The 19,933-nt window shown below is 41.7% G+C and overlaps 1 protein-coding gene across 2 annotated transcripts in view; it reads right to left on the bottom strand.

The window, feature by feature from the left end:
* Positions 1-15,907, bottom strand: part of tgfbr1b (transforming growth factor, beta receptor 1 b) — a 57,486-nt gene extending 41,579 nt beyond the window's left edge. For both annotated transcript variants that reach the window (XM_070985591.1, XM_070985590.1), the window contains exon 1: positions 15,831-15,907. In XM_070985591.1, the coding sequence (XP_070841692.1) occupies positions 15,831-15,894 (64 nt within the window). In that variant the 5' untranslated portion in view covers positions 15,895-15,907. The remainder of the gene's footprint in view (positions 1-15,830) is intronic.
* Between the last annotated feature and the right edge of the window lie 4,026 nt (positions 15,908-19,933).

Here is a 19,933-nt window from a genome sequence, read left to right as displayed (position 1 = left end):
GCCTATCAGCTTACCTTAATTCAAAGAGGAAGATCATGTACAATATGTCAGCAATACAGAGAAGGCACAAGACTCAAGACTTCAAATAGTGACTCCATAGTGATTCAAATTATGAATATACACACACATTTCGGTGAAAATGTTGAGGTATGTTTTAGAAAAATGTACTAGAAATAAGCCATGAAAAGGGGTGCAGCTGCCCCAGTGATGTCTGTCGATTTTCACCACTGCACAGCAGAGGTATGGTGACTGACCTCCATACAGCCCACCTCTGGGTTCCAATATTTTAATCACTCAAATACTTTGAACACATCTGACCTTTGTCAAGGCACTGCTTTTTGCATTCCTGGTGGTTCCATCACTCTGTAGAGGTACTGTTCTTATTACAAATTAACAAGCCTGCGCATCCCTCCTGATGCTGATCACTTTAAGTAACCGGGAGACCATAATGCTCCCTCACAGTGGAGCAACACTGTACGAGCTTGACTAACTGTGGGAAGCTGACAAGAACACAAAAGCTGGCAAAACGTCCCAGCTAAAATTTGTGTTTCTGCTTCTGTTCTGCACGTGCAAATACTTAGACATAAATCTACATTAACTCACTTAACTTTGTGATTTGCATGTGCTTCCAATATGCATACATTTGTCATTGTTACCATGAAATTTCCTGTATTTGTCCCTTATTTATTCCTGAAAACTTTTCTCTCTCTCTCTTCTGTGTGTGTGTGTGTGTGTGTGTGTGTGTGTGTGTGTGTGGAGGGGGAGTAATCGTGTCTATGGCTGGTGGTGACAATTTTAGGAGCACCAGCACAAAATGAACTCCACTTAAATGAATGTGTAGTGTGACACATTTGTTTTTTCCATTGTAACTGTGTTACTGATAAATGTGTGTGTGATTTGATGATATGTCTTGATTCTGAACTAGATCTGCGGAGTAGAGCTTCCACACATCTTGTGTATGGAATGGCTGTATCCTCAGTACGCTGCATTTTCAGAAACCATTGGTCACCCGTCTCGCCCGCGTTCAGGCACTCCCTCTTCCTCTCCTTGGGACAGATCAGGTCTCAAAGGTAAAGTAACCAAAATGCTGTATAGCAACAACTCCTGCATACGTACTGAGATTCTGTGATTACTTTCTAAACTGCTGTGGCAGCCTGCTATGACATTACCAGCGGAAACACTGCTCCATGTTTCACATGATATGATAATTAGTTATAAAATTTCAGTTATGCCGTCTCCAAAAATGGTCTTAAAAATGTAACCTCATGGCCGCAGTCTGAAGCGCTGCTGGGAAGCATGTAGTCTGCCATCACTGAACATCTATAATTCCTCTAAATGAACCTGATGCCATTCTGGACAATCTGATTAGGGCTAAATAAGCCATTATCCTAACATTGTTGTGAGAAGGACGAGGGAAGAGAAAAAGTGAATGAAAAAAAGACAGATTGCTGTGGCCAGGCTTTATGCGGCTACAGCCTAGCATGGAGGAAGCCTCATGGCCCCGGGAGATGCTCAAATGAAAAGAGAGGATAAAGTTTCATCTAATACATCGACTCACAGCACAGGGCAGGAGGGAGAGAGAAACACAAAAGACAATGGCTTTATACTGCACAAATCAGTAGCAATTAAATTCCACAACCCCTACGCAAAAATGATAAAGTTACACATACCTGGGCAAACACACACTCACAGCCTTGAAATGTCCAAGGCAGTAATTGATTTATCTACCATTCAGCTCTGATGCTCTATGCAGCACAAAGAGAGGAGGATGAAGCTCTGCACAGGAAAACAGAGGGTCAATGATCATGGCTGCAGTCACAAAGCAATTACTCACCTTTTTATTTTTAGCGCTTAAGTTAATTTGAATCAGATCTACAGAAAGCTAATCTTTGTATTGAAAGTAGCCAAAATGGCAACATTGGAGACTCCAGTGGGCACAATTCACCAATGTGCTTCAGGCAGCAGTTCAGTGAGGTAGCTTGGCACCATCTACGTGGTCCAGCCATGACAAATTATGAGACTGTGGGCAAAAAACACCACAAAAATAAAATTTCAGTGTTTAGGAACAAATACCAAACTGGACGGCCCTGTCTTTTAAAGGAGAAATAAAAGTAAAACTCTCTCTCTCTCTCTGGGCTGTGCCCAGTTGGCATCCATCTCCGGGTCTGGTAAACATATTAAAAACAAAGAATCATTGTGAAAAAACAGATTTCACACTGTTACTATTACTATACCATTTGCTCTCTCTCCATGATTAAGCTATTTACAACTAACGTGGTCGACTTTTCCTTCTGTGTGGAGGAAACTTGTTTGTGGTGACAAATCTTAAGAAATGTGCCATCAATGAAACAGAATGGAGTCTGCACACTGTAGTGAGTGAGTGGGCTCCACTCGCAGTAGAAGCTGGGACTGTACTCTGCGAGCCTTTCTGCTGCCAAGCATACAGTATGTGCATGTCTGAAGTGGATTCTCAGCAGGCCGAATGCTGGAAGGTGTGGGAGTCTCGCCATGTGGTGTCAAACCACAACAGTCAGCTAAGTCACTTCAGCTACTTTAATTCTGTTTAAACTAGGAGTAAGACCAATCACACATTTGTTCCACCATCACAAAGTTACTGCACACTCAAAGTTCTGCCATTTGTCCCCTCTTCATCAAATTTGAATGAATTTTGGTGTGTATGATCAAGAGGTAGCGGAGGATCTCTCCAGTGACTTTAATCAGGATTGCTAAAAGGCATCTTGAGTACTGACCAAATATATGACACACTCACTTGTACCAATCAATACGGCCCTTCAGATTTTGGTTAACACTTGCCTACAGACCATGCACACCAAAACTGGGGAAATTCTCTATGAAGATATGTACCCAGATTTCTGATAACTGGACAAATCGTAAATGAGCCCATGTCTAAATCGCCTGCTACGCCCCGATCCCTGCAAAGTTTTTGAGTTGATGTTTTTGACCAATGTTGCTCATTTATGAAAGAAATGTGTATGTCACAATGTTGTGTACTCTTTTCACAATACACACATTACTAGTTTCCAGTTTGTGCTCGAAAAAAAAATCCATCACGGCAGACTTCCATGGTCCAAGAGGCCATTTTCTACAGCACACTGTGCTGCACTTGTATGTCAAATTTCAATTGGTCAATTGGACATTTGATGTGAGGGACATGGCCTTTGCAAAAATGAGTTTTTGGGCCATAATTTCAGCTCAATCATCTGGCCGATTGCTCTCATATTTCTTGGGAAGCGCTTGCACATCATTTCCATTTATTGGACCGAGGTTCATGTTTCCAGCTCACGGCAATTTGAGTCGTTGCAGCAGACAAGTAATAATAATAAACTGGCACAAACACAGTGCCCAGAGGGGCCGAACCCTCAGCACACACAACCACAAAGTCTTCAATGAAGACTTCAACAGAGATCATGTCTGTCCGTCAACATCTGCTGATGTGGAGGTGGAGAGAGGAAGAGAGAGAGAGAGAGAGAGGGAGAGAGAGAGAGAGAGACACGGGGGGGGGGGGGGGAGAGAGAGAGAGAGAGAGAGAGAGAGAGAGAGAAAGAGAGAGAGAGAGAGAGAGAGAGAGAGAGAGAGAGAGAGAGAGACAAAAACATTTTTTCAGTTCATTCAAACACCCAGTTTTTTTAGAAATTGAAAAAGAAAAAGAGAAACTGTCATCAATGTCCATTTTCCTCAGCTGCCAACACGGAGAGAGCACCCAGCTCATGCTTGGCACCACTGTCTAAAAAAAACGTAACGTTCATCAGTGCGGATGCTCACATCATTATTGTTACAGTTACCATTCTTGATGTCGACTGCCCTTAAGTCTTTGTTATTCATGTGTCTGACAAAGAAGGCAACATCTTTTCCTCATGTGATCTCATGCATTCTTGCTTCAACCATTTCGCCTACATGGTAACAGTCAAACTAAAAAAACAGATCTTCTCTTTCAGGATTAATGTATGCTTTATACTCCAAGCCACGGAGTGAAAGACTAAAAGTGGGATTTCAGTAGGGGTCCACTTCACACTTTAACCACTCTCAAACCTGTCTGGTTGAGGGTGATGTCATTTCAATGAAACAAATACTCTACATTTTCGAGTACTATGACACCTTAACTCCCTCCGGGGAGAATGTTTCTCTGTGTTTGGAACAAAAGTCCAGGCTCCACAAACAGAGCCAAGCTTGACTTTAGGCATGCGGAATGAAAATCGACATGCTCGGTGCTGTGCTTTCCCTGGGATCTGTAAGAGAGCTGCTGTTAGACATTTCAAACGGCTGTCCTGAATAAAACAACAGTCCCAACTGAACTGTCACCAGGCTCACATCACAGCCTCACTTCGCCTGACTGGGACGCCTCTGAACTTGACAAATCTTTTGAGGAACACATCTCCCTTGTAGATGAAGATGCTGTCATGGAAGTCTTTGCCAAATGGGATGAATAACACAAACTTGCTGGGGTTTTTTCTTAATATATATTAAAAGATAGAAAGAAAACAAATCAGGGAGGCAAAGTTTGGTCCAATATTAACACTGATGTTCAATCGAAATTCAAAGTACTTTGAACTCCAAACTGTACAAGTTCATTCACAGTAAACTTGTTGTGTTGTCACACTAAACTACAGTTCACGGTTTAATATTGTACCGTTTCATCTCTCAACTGCATGTTTAGTTTTGTTAGCTGTTAAGCTCTATTAGGTCTATTCATCCCAAACACATTACCTTAACTTCCATGCAAAACGGTGATGTGCATCCTTGCATGTCTGGTGGAGGCAGCCCAGCCATCTGCCATTATAAGAGCCAAACTCCACAGATAATGATAGTTTGTAAAACATCCTACCCCCTAATGTACATGTCATCTTAGACTTTCCCCAAACGTAATCTAGCTATCTAATCTATCTCATCAGGTTTTTCTAATCCACGATTACAGAAACAAACACAATGAAAGATAGTGAGTGCGGTGGATGAGGATCCTAATGACAAAAACATAATGATGTCTTAAAGAAAAATGAGGGGAAGGGTGCAGTGCCTCATCTTTCTTTAATTCTCTGCCCCCTACCAACAACAATCTAATCCACCTCAGGCATGCTATTATCTGCTTCACAAGCAACACCTTGGTGAATGTGCAATCATATGAACACATTACACCTCTCTCCTCACCCCAGTCATGCTCTGAATTAACTACTTTTATCACCATGGCAACCATAGTCTCTGCAAATACATTGCTCTCTTGAATGGCATTAGGCTTAAAAAATCATGTTGTTATTACTATTGGTTTTATTGTTGATTGAAATTTAAATTGTAACAGTGGAAGCCTGATTTAATAATGACTGATAGGCTCACAGGTTTGTTTCTACCATTCCAATCTTCCTGTGATGAGATCACGCCAGAAAATCTGCAACAAAGGTGAAAAGATTACCTCTACATCATGTAAACTGCCACAGGATCTCCTGTTTCTTTGAAACAGTAGTACTACTTCCCAGAATCACAGGAACTGACCGTGCATTTGACTGCATCTGTCTCATTAATTCTGAGGTTAGTCAGTAAGACGAGCACAAAGCTATACTATACAGGCTGCAAGGAATTCGACGTGGTACTTTCATATTTAAATGGACAATGGAGTGCACTGCTAAATATCAATGATAAACCCTGTTGCAATGCTATTTGTAACTGAATGCCTCATGAACGAGACAACTTTCTGGTGCAGCACTATTGTCATTCTGCACACAGCCATTGTAAAAGAGAGGCTATAGCGGTATCCAACCATTGATAATTAAATCAAACTGAGTACATATAATTTTTATTTTAATAAGTGTATTTGTACAAATGCACACTTTAAAAATATTATCTTGCTATTACAACTAATTAGTTTCCCAACAGTAAACAACAGTGATCCATCCTTCTGAGCAATAGCTTACACAGGTTCTGCATAAATATCACACATCTATGTTTAACGCAATTTAGTTACTGCTAAAGGCCAAAAGGAAAGCAAACACACACACACACACACACACACACACACACACACACACACACACACACACACACACACACACACACACACACACACACACACACACACACACACACACACACACACACACACACACACACACACACACACACACAGGGGTACACGTTACCATCCACATGTTGCCCTTCCCCCACTCCATTCCTTAGATCTTTGTGTGTGTGTGTGTGTGTGTGTGTGTGTGTGTGTGTGTGTGTGTATGTGTACTTGAGTGAGGCCAGTTAGGACATTTTGGCCAGCCCTCTAACGGCTATTTGAAGGTTAAGACTTGGTTTTAAGGGTTAGGTAAGAATTCAGTTTAGGTTGGGATTAGTCTTTTAGTTGTGGTGGTTATGGTAAGGGTAGGGGGCCAGGGAATGCTTTATGTCAATGAGTGTCCACATAGGCTAAAAGTACAAGTGTGTGTGTGTGAGAGAGAGAGAGAGAGAGAGAGAGAGAGAGAGAGAGAGAGAGAGAGAGAGAGAGAGAGAGAGAGAGAGAGAGAGAGAGAGAGAGATGTGTGCTGACTCCCCCTTATTCAGTGGGACCTTTCAGCTCCCACAGTCATTTCCATAGGTCATGGCCCCATCCGCCCCATCCACCCTAGCCCCCATCCACCCATCTCGTTCCATTATGGCTGGCCCTTTGTCCATACCAGATGTGCTCTCTGTATGTGTGCGTTGGGTGAAGGGGCCCACTGCCTCAGACCCAGATGAACCTCCCTTCATACAAGCACAGGGCAGACCAGAAAGGTTGCCATCTGCCCTGCTGAATTATTTGTCCTTGCAGGTTGAAGCTGGAGTCACAGCTCAGTGACATGGTGTAAACCAAACTGTGGCGCACACTATAACAGATAACATGCTGTCCTTGACATTGGGCAAACTGGATATCAATCGCCATTTTTGGTGACTGGAACCTAGCTAGGAGAATGTAGAGGTATCCTGAAAGCTTGACAGGGAAGTAAAGCTACATGCCACACTTTCAGTGCATCAACCTGAGTTTCAGAAAGGCAGGAGCAACGATGCAAAGTCCGGGCTGAAAATGTAGAAAACGGCTGTAGCACACTGGGCCATAGCTGCTTTTACTGTGTTGCATTTGCAGAACATTTGGACATATGTATTTCCTGACTGTTGTATTGACTGCAACTCGTCCATATGAAAACAATGCATGCACCCAGCTACTGGTCTGTTTCTATCACATAAAATGAAATCAAGCTGAGATGGCTTTTTGTTCCTACAAAACAAAGGGGAAGGTATGGATGGCCATAGAGAATTGGAATGGGAGGAGGAGAAGACAGTACATCTGTCTAAGCTGCTGGTCTTATACATATGCAGCATCTTGATCTAAAGGTTAAACACCCTGCCCGCACCCTAGCAGCTGCTCCAATCCACACACACACACACACACACACACACACACACACACACACACACACACACACACACACACACACACACACACACACACACACACACACACACACACACACACACACACACGCGCACGCACGCCTGCACCCACGTACGCACACAAGTACACAAACACACACACACACACAATAGAGTTCAAGGATACCAACTGCCAAAAAAATTGATATTTGTGAAAACACTGTAACAAAGCACACATATCTGAAAACATTCTATTAATATATATTTTGACATGGGAAGTGTCTGCAGGTACAACAATAGAATTCATGTTCAAGGCAGTGATCTGTGTTCCGTTATGCTTAGCTCAATAACTCATTTCATTTTAAAGGCAAATTAGTCATTTTTTTTTTTTTTTTTACACACCCTCAGACCGGTTGTTCTTTGTTTAGTCTTGCCCAGCAGCTTCCTTTTCCTGTCTTCGGTTTGTTTCTCAGTCATCGGGTGGATTACACTGACAAACAAACGTGTAGTTACCCTTTTCAATCCATTTTTGCTGAGACAGGGCAAAAGAGGATCAAGGAGCTCTAACGGTTTCGTCTTCATTTGTTTGTTCTTTAGTTTCTAAAGCACAAGTTGATTCCAATGATATAGTTTGGTCATATTTCAATTTTGGCAAAACCACTGAGCACACAGAGGGAATTTGGGTTGATGCTGATAATGAATATGGACATCACTGTCCTCACAACCCATCATGCATTTCTTCTTTTACACAGCATTGTCTATGCTGGACAGTCCCAACAGCAGGACAGTCTCAGATAAATGCCTACGTCACTTCCAAGGCACGCACGCACGCGCGCGCGCACACACACGCACGCACGCACGCACGCACGCACGCACGCACACACACACACACACAGACAGAGAGAAACCCTCCTGAGTGAAACAGGGATAGTGGAAGAGGCGGGGGTGGAAGTTAATGGAGGCCAGTGAGGGGATTGCTGTTTGAAGCAGCTGACTCACCGCTCAGACTCAACCGGCTGACTGTCTGGTTGGCTGCTCCAGTGCCTGGCCCCCCGTCCTACATCCACAGCACGCCTGATTATTACAGGCTGCTCAGCTACACCGCCAAACACTACATCCAAATCACCCCTGTGAGGACTGTTTTTATAATGTGTTTGCTGTTCAATTTTACTTTCCTACGGTCCATGTTATACATTTTAATTAATGACTCATTAAATGACTCACATTCAATGAAATGCCAAAACATGAAGTAAATGCAGTATGAAATAAAACAATTATGGGAGAAATGTGAGGTGTAAAAACATAAAGGGCCCAATGAAATCTGCTTTATTTCCCCCAAGTCCAAATTATGTGTTTAACTTTTTAAATGTTTCTGCATTTTTGTGTTTTTATAACTCAGACACATTTTGGCATCAGAAAGAGTGTGGCAGATGAATAAAAATTTCAACAATTCAATATTTCAAAATTTAATGAATACCAATGCAACCGATGTAACACTACACTGTACTATTTTTTACCAAACAGATCTTGTGCAGGATACTCTCCATATGCAGCTCAAACACACAGTGTAAGGGGGTCTGATGGAGGCTGGGGGAAATGCTCCTCCTTGTTTACAGTGCTTAACCAGAAAGGACCATCACTTTTTCATTTTTTCCCCAAGAGAGTATCTGACGCGCAGTGGTTGCACTTCTGAGAGTTCGTTGAAATGATGAGCTCTTGCTAGCGCGTTGCCTTTCTCTCAAAGGACCTCTTCCGAAATGACTGTGCGTGTGTATGTGTGTGTATGACACCAAAACACAGCAGCATTGTTTGTTTCTGTTCATTTGGTGAAAAAAAAAGCTTATGTTGGTAGGGAAAACCCTGATTTCTATTAACTGCATCAACATTTTGGCAATTGACGTGATATTCTGTGTTTTACACTTGGTTCTATTTTTATTATCAAATTCCACAATTCAGTCCTTGTTTTCTGCATTGCAGGACCCTATATGACTGGATATATGAAGGGCAACTGCCTTCAGCTAAAGCTGTTAAATCAAAACAGGAAGACAGCGATGCTAATGATGCTTGATTAGTCTGTCTACCTACTTTATCAATACCAAGATATCCCAACAGCTATTGATGATACAAAAGTTTGAGCAGTATCACATTAGTATTGACATTACTTGTACAACAAATATTGGATATTTTAGACATGTACAACAGGTATAGATCTCAACGACCACAAAGCTGAAACATTAAGTTTTAAAACTTTTCAACAAAACTTTGGAATTATTGCTTTCAGAGAGTGTCATCCCTTTCCTTTAAAACACCGGACGCAGGTTTGCCTTCTTGGGCTGCACCTCCCTCAAATGTTGCATGCGAATTCAGTAGAATCTGAACTGTTCACAGATTCAGTTTCTGTGGAATTGTCTCTGTTGTGTTCAAAAAGCTTGAAATGAGACCATCTGTTTTGTTTTAAAAGGTCTCAGCTCTGACAGATAAGACTGTTGATGCACCATATCACCTGGCTCATTTGCTTTTCCTGGGAAACGTCATTAAGATTTACCTGGCTTCACAAACACCATGATTCCTTCAACACTGATGTTTCTGTATCTAAACCCTGAACAACAGAGTTTCTGTGAGACAGGATCTGTTTGTATTTTGGCATGTATTTGATATAAAATGCTGTGTGTACTTGACCTTCACAGTACCAATCAAAATGAACTGATTTTATTTGGCATCAAAATTAATCTGGATGTATTCCTTAAATTGATACCATCAGACCAACTGACCAGACACTTTCTGCAAAGCTGCTTTCTGAATGATTAAACCTGTGTTTTTCATCAGACAACAATGAGAAGACAAAGACTAAAATGTCAGTTTTCATTGACTAAAACTAGACTACAATAGTTTTATTTTATTTTTTTTTTGGACTAAGATAAGACTAAAATGCCATGGCTTTTAGTCAACTAATGAGGGTGACTAAATATGATAAAAACTAACAAGAACATTTGACACATGACTTCATCTGGCACCTCAGAAAAGCTGTTATTGCAGAAAGCATCCAATAACCAGAAAACTTGCTAGTGCCGTGGTGGGCAAAGCACCTCATGGGTCAAAAATATTGTTGTTGGCCTGTATTAAATGCTGAAATAATGATCCAAAGTCAACAAGTGCAACAGTGCTACAGAAGAGCAGAAATCATTACCTTTACAGAAATACAGACACTGGCTTCCTTTCTGCTTTCAAAGTGGTCTCCTCATTAGAGAGTGCTTTTCAAAATACATCCACTTTACTGAAATCACTGCACAGACACACCATATATAACTACATGATGACATTCAGTGAAAGCTAGATGTCTTTGGAAGGAGTAAACGGCAGAGCAACATGGTGTGCTCTGGCTTGGTGGAGGAGGTTTGGGTGGAAGGTACATATTTGTGATGCAGGTCCTTTTTTTGACACAAAGAAAGGAATACTCCAAAGGCTTGTCCTTTGAGGTATTTCTCATGTACTATCATCTGAAGTCTTTTTATATAGAAATTTTACATCAACCACTAGGGCATTATTTACAATTCTTATCAGCTTTGTACCCTTCTTTGTGACATACTGACATGAATGGATGGTTTTTTAATTATGTGGGATCTTAATATTTAGGTTAATGACAAATGCGAGCCACTGCAGCCAGAAAATTGCACCGCATAGAAACCACTTTGACAAAAGTGGTAAATGATTTACATCTTGCTTCAGACTCTGGCTCAGGTTCAATATTAGTGCTACTACATCTCAGTGCAGCTTGATGTATCACATTCTATTACATCACCCAAAAAGTTATATTGGTGTCGCTGACACTGCCCTCTGACAAATCTTTGTTCTACAAAACAACTGTTCATCAGACCATAAGAGGGTCAGTTGTGGTGTACCACAGGGATCTGTGCTCACTCCTCTTCTTTTTTTCTATTTACATGTTGCCCCTTGGTACATTAATCATTAGTTTCCACTTAGTTTCCATTTCTGTGCAGATGATACTCAGTTTTCCATCTCTATTTAGCCTGATACCTGTCAACATTTGGTGAAACTGGAAAAATGCATATCATAAATCAACAATGACGTCATCTAATTCCCTTCTTTTAAATGCTGAGAAAACTGAAATGCCAAATCTTGGTCTAAAGTAGATTAGAAACAAATTCTGTGATCTCACTCTGAACATTGCTGGTTCCACTATCTCACAAAATCTTGGTGTCCTATCTGATCCTAATCTCTCCTTTGATAAAGATATCAATATTACAAAGACTGCATATTTCCACTCACAAAACATTGTCTAGATTCCATTTTCCATGGCCGATGCTGAAAAACTTAATGTTTCATTGAGATTTGTCTCATCAAGGCTTGAATACTGTGGCACTACTACTGTGGCTTATCATCTGTTTATAAACGGTAACTTGTATAAAATATTACTGTTGATATTACCTCAGTACATATGGTAAGCGCAGTGTACACCAGTATGTTTGTGGAAAGAACTGCTTACCTCATGCAGACAAATACTACAAGAAAATACTGTTCCCTCAGCTTTTCTTTTTCTGAAGGTATCTTTAATGATTGTAAATGAAAATAACAAAAGGTGATCATGAGAAACCAGTCTACAGAGATTAAATATTAACTCTTATTTCCATCTGACACATGCAAGCATACCATTTGCCTCTGACAAACGTAGAATCAGCAGTACAGCTTGTGATTCCCTGGCCTCCCCACGAAGGAGAGCAGAGTGGGGGGCCATTAATTAACGCATTGGTGCCTTTGAATCCGATGGGCACTGGCATGGCTACAACCTCTCAAATTAGTCGTGGTTCCTTGGGCCAGGACAACGGGCGTCCAGGGTCACCCTCATGCCTGACATTCCTCTGCTGCTAGTACTGACAGCAGCAGCACACAGCACCCAGAAAAACAACACCACACAAGCATTTTGTAGAAACACAACAGAAACAAAAAATGGCCCCCAGTAACTGGGATGGGGGGTAAGAACAGATGAAAGTAGCGTAAAATATCAGCTCAAAAGTAAGTGCAAAACATTAACTCTCAGTGTCTCAGTGGAATTTCTAGAGTATCAGTAACACTGAGATAAAAAAAAAACATATCTGTTGAACCGTACAGAAAAGAAGAAACAGCGCTCTCACAATGGCCTTGATGAAAGAGCCCATGACTATTGCCTTACTGAAAAATAGTCCTTCCTCATTTGTTATTCTAAAGAAGTGACCACTCTGGCTTTAACCTCACTTGGGCTATACTGTGACATTTTTAGCACACAGGACACTTTTAAACCAACCCTAACCAGTTTCAATTGGTAGTAGAAAACTTTGATAATTAAGAATGCTTCAAAACACCAGTGTGTAGACTAATAATCTCTCGATTTCTGAGTGCAGTTCTTTTTAACAGGTGTGTCTTAACTCCTCAACATCTCAGCCATTCATTTCTATCACCAGGTCATGTCACCCACCCTCAGTGCACATGCAAAAAGTCTCAATAAGAAAATGCTCAGAGCTGAAAGAGTGAACAATCTGTGGACACAAGTGAGACACCAAGCAAATAAAGCCATAATTTTCAACAGAAATTCTAAAAAGTATTCTAATGATGCAGTTTGTCACAGTTTTAGTTAATGCCTTGTGTCACTTCCTGTCAATTTCCTGCATTCCAACTGCCAAACATTGCAACTTCCCAAATACACAGTGTAAGAATCGGACACACTGCATGCTACACCTCTCTAACTTCCAAGTTATTTCAGGAATTCCATGACCAGTAGCAACCCTGGAGCAAGACAAGATGAGAGAACATCCTGAAATGATTCCCCACATCATCTGTAGTCAGGGACAGCCACGATTGATTTGGAGTCTCCCTTAACAGTGGCTCGCATTTGACTCTGAGTGCTGACACAACACTCATCCTTTATACCAGCCACTCCAGCTTAATGTGGTCCGTTTACTTACTATGCCTAAAGGGGGCAGGGGGAGAAGCACAAGACTCAGAGCAGACAAATGAAACTGGGGGGTGGGAGGTCTGAGGGGGTAAGAGGGAGAAACGAGTGACAGAGCATGAGAAGAGAGCCTATTAGGCAGGAGGATGACTGAGACTGGTAGGATGAGGAGAGTAATAGTGACACTACCTAATTTAGCCCACAGCCAGCACTCGGATGTGTGCGGATGCCTTTGTGTGTTGTACGCTGCTATTTGTGAGTGCTGCTAAAGCAAGTGTGTGTGAGCTGCAGGGGTGTGGTCCTGAATACTGAACATCAGCGTGACATGTGAAGGTGTCAGTGAAGGTCTTCCCTGGTTAAATTATATCTATGCTTTTGTGATAGTCTATATGTATGTAAAATCAAATATACAACCTTGATGTTGGTGTGACTCACATAAAAGCTGCTATGTGTGCTGTTGCACTTTTTCTTTTTTCTAATCTGCTGGGTCAGATTATCTGCACCTAAAATATTGGATTCTATTCTGATGTAAATGATGCAGCTCATGCCGCGGACCCACGCCATGACAATCCTATTGCTGGACAAAGAAAGCTGAATTCCCACCCTTCTTGTGTGTCCCTCAGCCAACATATCAATTTAATAACCAGTCTGCATCCGAGGCAGCGATGGGGTATATGAGGACACGACGGTGCTTTTGGCATGACTGGGTTCTGATGGGATCTTAATGTATGCTGTTTAAAAAGCATGCTCCTCCACTCATGATGAGGCTCTCGCTCCCTTTCTCCACACAAAGGAATGTCACACAAAGGAAACGCGTGAGTCTGCAGTCAATAGGAAAAAAAACACACTATCGGCTGTTTGTATCTATGAGAAAAGCCTGCTCCTTTTGCAATAAGCTGACCACTGAAACAAAGGGAAAACGTTCCGTTGCAAAGGGGAAATAAAAATCTCAGCGGAGCGAGAGCAAGCATCAGTTGTAGCAGTGGTGGTGATCAATGGCATTCTCTCATGAGGAGCTATATATGCGAATCCAGTTCACATTTTTTGCGGTGTAGTTCAATACTGCTGATCAGTAACCACCAACCATTAAATATTACTCAAGATTAATCGGAGGGTCTTTAGGAGACTCTTCTCCACACGACATAAATAAAAAACGCCAAGGATGTTTCTTAAACATCTCTACTGCAGTCTGCACTATAACAATCATTGCAAAGCTATTTTCAAAGTCGAGTTTTAGTGAAATGCTGCGCCGTTTACAAATGTGTAAACCAAATGCACCAGGAGACTTGACAACTCGTCAACAAATGGTTAAAGACTCCGACAATACAACGCAGCTTTAAACTGGTACATTTTGAATGGAGTTTGGCGTACCCGGTGCGCTGTGCACTGTTAAACTGGGAGAATGACAAGTACGGAAGAAATTGTTTCACATCTTCTGACAGCAAGCTGTTAAACCACGGTGTCTACGGGGCAAAATCCTTCTAAGCCGTATGTCTGAAAACGCCATCACAAGAAAAACTGTCATTTTCCAGACACTAAACCGTCGTAAAGGTACAGCGAAACAAGAAACGAAAAAATGTCTGAACTCTGTGCTATAACTAGTTCAACACTGCTATCTGCGGTAGCTAAAAGCTAACAGGCGAACGTGATGGTGCTGAGGAATATCTGTCACACAGCTATTGGCGTTAAATAGAAAGTTAAACCACCAGTTAACACTCCGAGCGGCTCATTTACTAACTAATTAGAGTGTAGACAGGATAGAATATACATTTACAAGACTACACAACAAATGTCATCCCGAGAAAAAAGTCACCAATTTAGTCACTTCAAGAGTCCAAACGTCCACTCAAAACAACTGAGAGCAGGAACGTTCCTGTCATGACGTCTGCGGTGAGAAAACAGTCACTGAGGTGCCAACACAGAGAGATAACGGTCACCTGGAACACGACAGCCATCCAGCCCTGAGCTAAAATCAACTTACACAGTTCAACTAACGCGACATGCTCCTAAAAACCTGCCATGGGACAAGCTCCCACTTCAAGGTAAATGAACAACCAGTGCTTGACAAAAAGCAAACATCGAAGTTACAGAGCGATGCTGCCAACTTCGTATTTGCGAAACTAAGGACTGTTCCTCCGGACAGACTCCGGTGCTCTTTGTTGGGAAAGCAGAATCAAAAACCTGTGACCAAAACCTAGCCGAAGAGAGGCCAGCTTTGATCCTGAGCTACAGCCGTCGGCTCTTTTAAGCCCGATGTGACTTTTAGCTCCCTGCTCTTTTTTTCCCAGACAATAAACATTCCTCAGACAGGCAGCAGAACGCTGGCCACCGACCCTGCGCCATCTTAGTTAGAGACACTGCTTCTTCAGGCTTCTTGAACAAAGAGCTTTTCTAGCGAAACTAGCCAGACACGAGAGTGTAACTTTCAAGAAACACGTGAGAAACACACGACACAAGTCCATGTTGTCCATTTAGGAGCACTTACCGGTATTATATTGTATCCTTGTCCAGAACAGGAGGACGAGCAGAAGGCATGGTATTGCATCCATCGTGGCTACGGACCAGACTGGCTGTCGACTGCTAACTTCTCCAAGCGCTGAGGAAGGTAGACGCTGATTGGCTAATAGAGCCACAAGTCCCGCCTCTCTAGTGGTTGCACGGCGAAAGAGCGATGATGATTGGTAGAATGACCTGCCACACCCCGCCCCAATGGAGCAACTCTGTCACTGCTGTAAACAAACACTGTTGCTATTCACTATGATGCCAAAATATCACTTTTGTCAGGTTACTTTCATATTACTTCTGTAAAAAGAGGGGTGAGTATGAAATTAATAACTAGTTCAAGTATAATCTTTTAATAAACACCATATAAACAAAACAATAATAACTTATCATTGCACATAACTTTCATACCTTTAACTATTTCTGTCAGAGATTTGCTACATTTCAGCCTGAGCATGAAGGATAGTCAATAGCTAAACATATGGGATATGTAGGCCGGTGATTTCTCAACACGTTTCTCAGCTCAGACTGACATAGAAACCCATACAGAAAAGTCCATCTTAGTGAGGGGAAAACTCTTTTGTGCTAGACAAAGACAGAGAGGAAGGTGACCCTCGTGATTTTGTCAGACAGAAAGAACGTGTCACCGTGGCTCCGACTGAGAGATCATAACAATAACATCAGCAAAAAGAGATAATATTCTCACTGCTGCTACTCTTCCCAGATAAGATATCCTAAATGACATGCTGTGGCTAGACTTGTGTGCATTGGCCATATGCCAGTCTTTGACACACACACACGCACACTGACACAAACATATCCCTCTGCATTGTTCTGAAGCCCGTAACACTTCCTTTGTCTCGTCCACATTTACTCCATCTCCTCAGTAGACACACCCACACACACGCACTTGACCTGGCCTCTGTTCCCCCTCCTTCCAATGCATACAGACACACACACACACACACACACACACACACACACACACACACACACACACACCCTCCCTAGTCCCTGGAGAGTGTGACAGAGATTGATGATGGCCTCTTATTTGATGTCCAACTGAGTCCTGCACAGCCTGCACACACACACACACACACACACACACACACAGAGAGAGAGAGAGAGAGAGAGAGAGAGAGAGAGAGAGAGAGAGAGAGAGAGAGAGAGAGAGAGAGAGACTGGTACGCTCTCATTTATTATTGTAGTTATGCCTAAAAGATGGAGAATAAGAATTGTATTGCTGGTTAAACAGAGTAACACACAGATAGATGAGTCTCGTGATTCAAAAAGACAAAATATGAGGGACCTTATTTAAAATCCTAAACATTATATTCACTTAAACAGATGCCAAATGCAGAGGTAACTCTGATACCCCAAAACACACATGCACTCAGACACACACTCACACAAAGGCACCACCTGCTCTTAGCAATAATCAAATGCTGTTCATGTTTTAGTGCTTGTACCTGTCTCATTTGCATTTACAATTTTGGCATTTAGCTGCCACATTCATCCAAAGTGACTTGCAATGTGTGGAGGAGTAGAAAAAACAGATTTTTAATCACACAATTACAAGCAAACAACAACAGTAAGTAGTGGAAAGGTCAGTGACGATATTGCTACGAAAAGAGCATGATGTTGCAAAAAACTTTGTCCGAGGAAAGGAAGTGAAGGACAGAGATAGACAATGTTTTGTTTTGTTTTATCTTGTTTTGAGAACAAAATCAGTGATTGGAGATTCAGTTAGGGGGGTAAAGGTCAAAGGTCTCTCCATCATTGGCAAGGCCAGGGAAGTGACTAATGCTCCATTTCATTAGTCATTTTAATAAGTCCTCATTCACTTCCCTTTGGCACTCTCATTAAGGAGAATCTCTGCTGCCATATTAAGTGCTGTTCCATTAGTCTGAAACCTCGGCTCAACTTACTGAGAGATCCAACCTTCAACTGGCAAACTGTGTGAATCAAACACAGTGTAGCAGCCGATGGTGAATCAGTGCATTCATACACTATTTGTTTATTATTTCCTGTGCTTAACAATCCTACATAGAATGTATTAAAGCACATCTGCAATATCCTATCGGAGAATATATGCTGATTATCAGTTACTCTTGTTGTTACCGGTTATGGTGTGCATATATGGTTGGTTTGTGATTGTACATGTGTGCAGTAACATTAATGTTAGCAGTTAGCAGTTCTAGCGGTTTTCATTTGGCAATTCCTACAAGTTTATCATACAAAAACTAGGGAGAGTGGATGGTGTCGGTGGCAAGTGATAGACTCCTAATTCCAACAGTGAGATTGGTAACATGGTGGAGGACTTTGTGATGTTCTGCTATGTGTGTAGACATTGTTTTCCACCATGGACCTGGTCATATTAAAAAGAGCTTCACCCATGCTGGGTGTCATCAAAACCGGAGAAAATGATCAGAGAAAGTGATCCAACACAATGTAATGTGTTTCCTATAAACCAGACTTGGAAGTATGTTGTGAATTCAAGGTGTGATCGAAAGGACCCATCTGCTTACAGCATTTTAACAAGTATTCGTCCAGTTGATTGTTCACCTTTGTGGTAACACTGAGACTCTGCGATCAACTTGGTATTGTGATATTCTTTCCTTGTCTGCTTCCTGCCTTCCAGTTTTTGTGCCCAAGTGCCTACCCTCGTGCTCCAGTCTATGCCCTGTCAGTCTGTTGTTGTGAGTAATTTGGAACTGGTCTTTCACTTAGCCTGTCCACTCTCAGTCGACTCTCGAGCCTTTTTGTGTGGATCTTCTAGACTTGTCTATTGCACATTCTGTTTGAGCAATCTGTTAAACTGTTGCCTTTTAGATATCCCTGTCTCCAAGTCTGAAATTCAGCATTTGGGTCTGGTTATTCAGTACCATATTCTAACAACAGCTTGTCAAACAATAGGTCCACAAGGACACGGAGAATACATGAAATCCATCATCGGCAATTTCCTTGAACAGTTAATCTGCTTTGACAGTACAGTCTCAAAGAACTTAGCTAGTGGGCCTGGCAGTGCTAAATACGTACACCATAACATTCAGAATGAATTGATTGACATCAAAGCTAGCACGAAAGGGGGCAAGTAAGGTTAAGGTGGGAGAGCACGTTGCTTTAATGGTTGATGAAACCAAACTCATAAGCAAGAAAGCTTTCTCTAAACAATGACAACATTCATGAAGAATTCTTGGACTTTGTTGGGACAGATGGCTTAAATGCACAATCTTTACTCAAGTCAGGTCAACAGACACTGGGTAAGTGTAGCATAGACAAAAACACATGGATGGTCCAATGCTGCTATGGGGCATTCGTTAAGTCTGTGTGCAACAGCAGCGCCTAGACAAAAATTTTGCCAAGAATGTGAATGAAGAATGTGCATAATGTGAAACCAGTCACAGAATGTTAACAACAATGCAGATGCTCTCCAAATTTTTATGCTGGGTCTGTTATTCACAAAGTAGCAACAACAACAGCGGGTAGTGCAACTGAACAGATTATTTGACGTGATGGATCTGCCAATATTTTACTGTGTGTGATTAAAAGAGATCACCCTGCTTTTCAGTGACTTGCGCAGATGTGAATAACCAGTCAAATGCTCATGGGGCAAAGGAAGGAAGGAAAATCACTGACTGGATTGATGATGAACGGTTTGCTCTGCACGCCACCATGCGGAAGCATATTTAGCCTTTCAAAAACCCAATCCAGCCATTTGCAGGCCGCAGATGAGGAACTGGCATCCTCTAATGATCTGGTTTGTTCAGTTGTCGATACCCTAAATGAGAGACACAATGTTGAAGTGTGGAATGCACTCTGGGAGTGTGCCAGTCACCAGGGTGCCTCAGTGGGAGTTCATGGTGGACAGCCCATCATATGTACAGTGCCTTGCAAAAGTATTCACCCCCCTTGGCTTTTTACCTTTTTTTTTTTTTTTTTTTTTTACATTACAACCTGTAATTTAAAGTTTTTTTAATCTGAATTTTATGTCATGGATCTGCACAAAATAGTCTAAGTTGGTGAAGTGAAATGAGAAAGATATATTAAAAAAGAATTAAAAAAATAAAAAACTGATAATTGGCA

The sequence above is a fragment of the Chaetodon trifascialis genome, chromosome 18 (assembly GCF_039877785.1).
Source record: "Chaetodon trifascialis isolate fChaTrf1 chromosome 18, fChaTrf1.hap1, whole genome shotgun sequence".
In the NCBI taxonomy this organism is placed as follows: domain Eukaryota; kingdom Metazoa; phylum Chordata; class Actinopteri; order Chaetodontiformes; family Chaetodontidae; genus Chaetodon; species Chaetodon trifascialis.
Note: the sequence above shows the minus strand (reverse complement) of the source record. Positions and strands in the feature narration are given on the sequence as shown.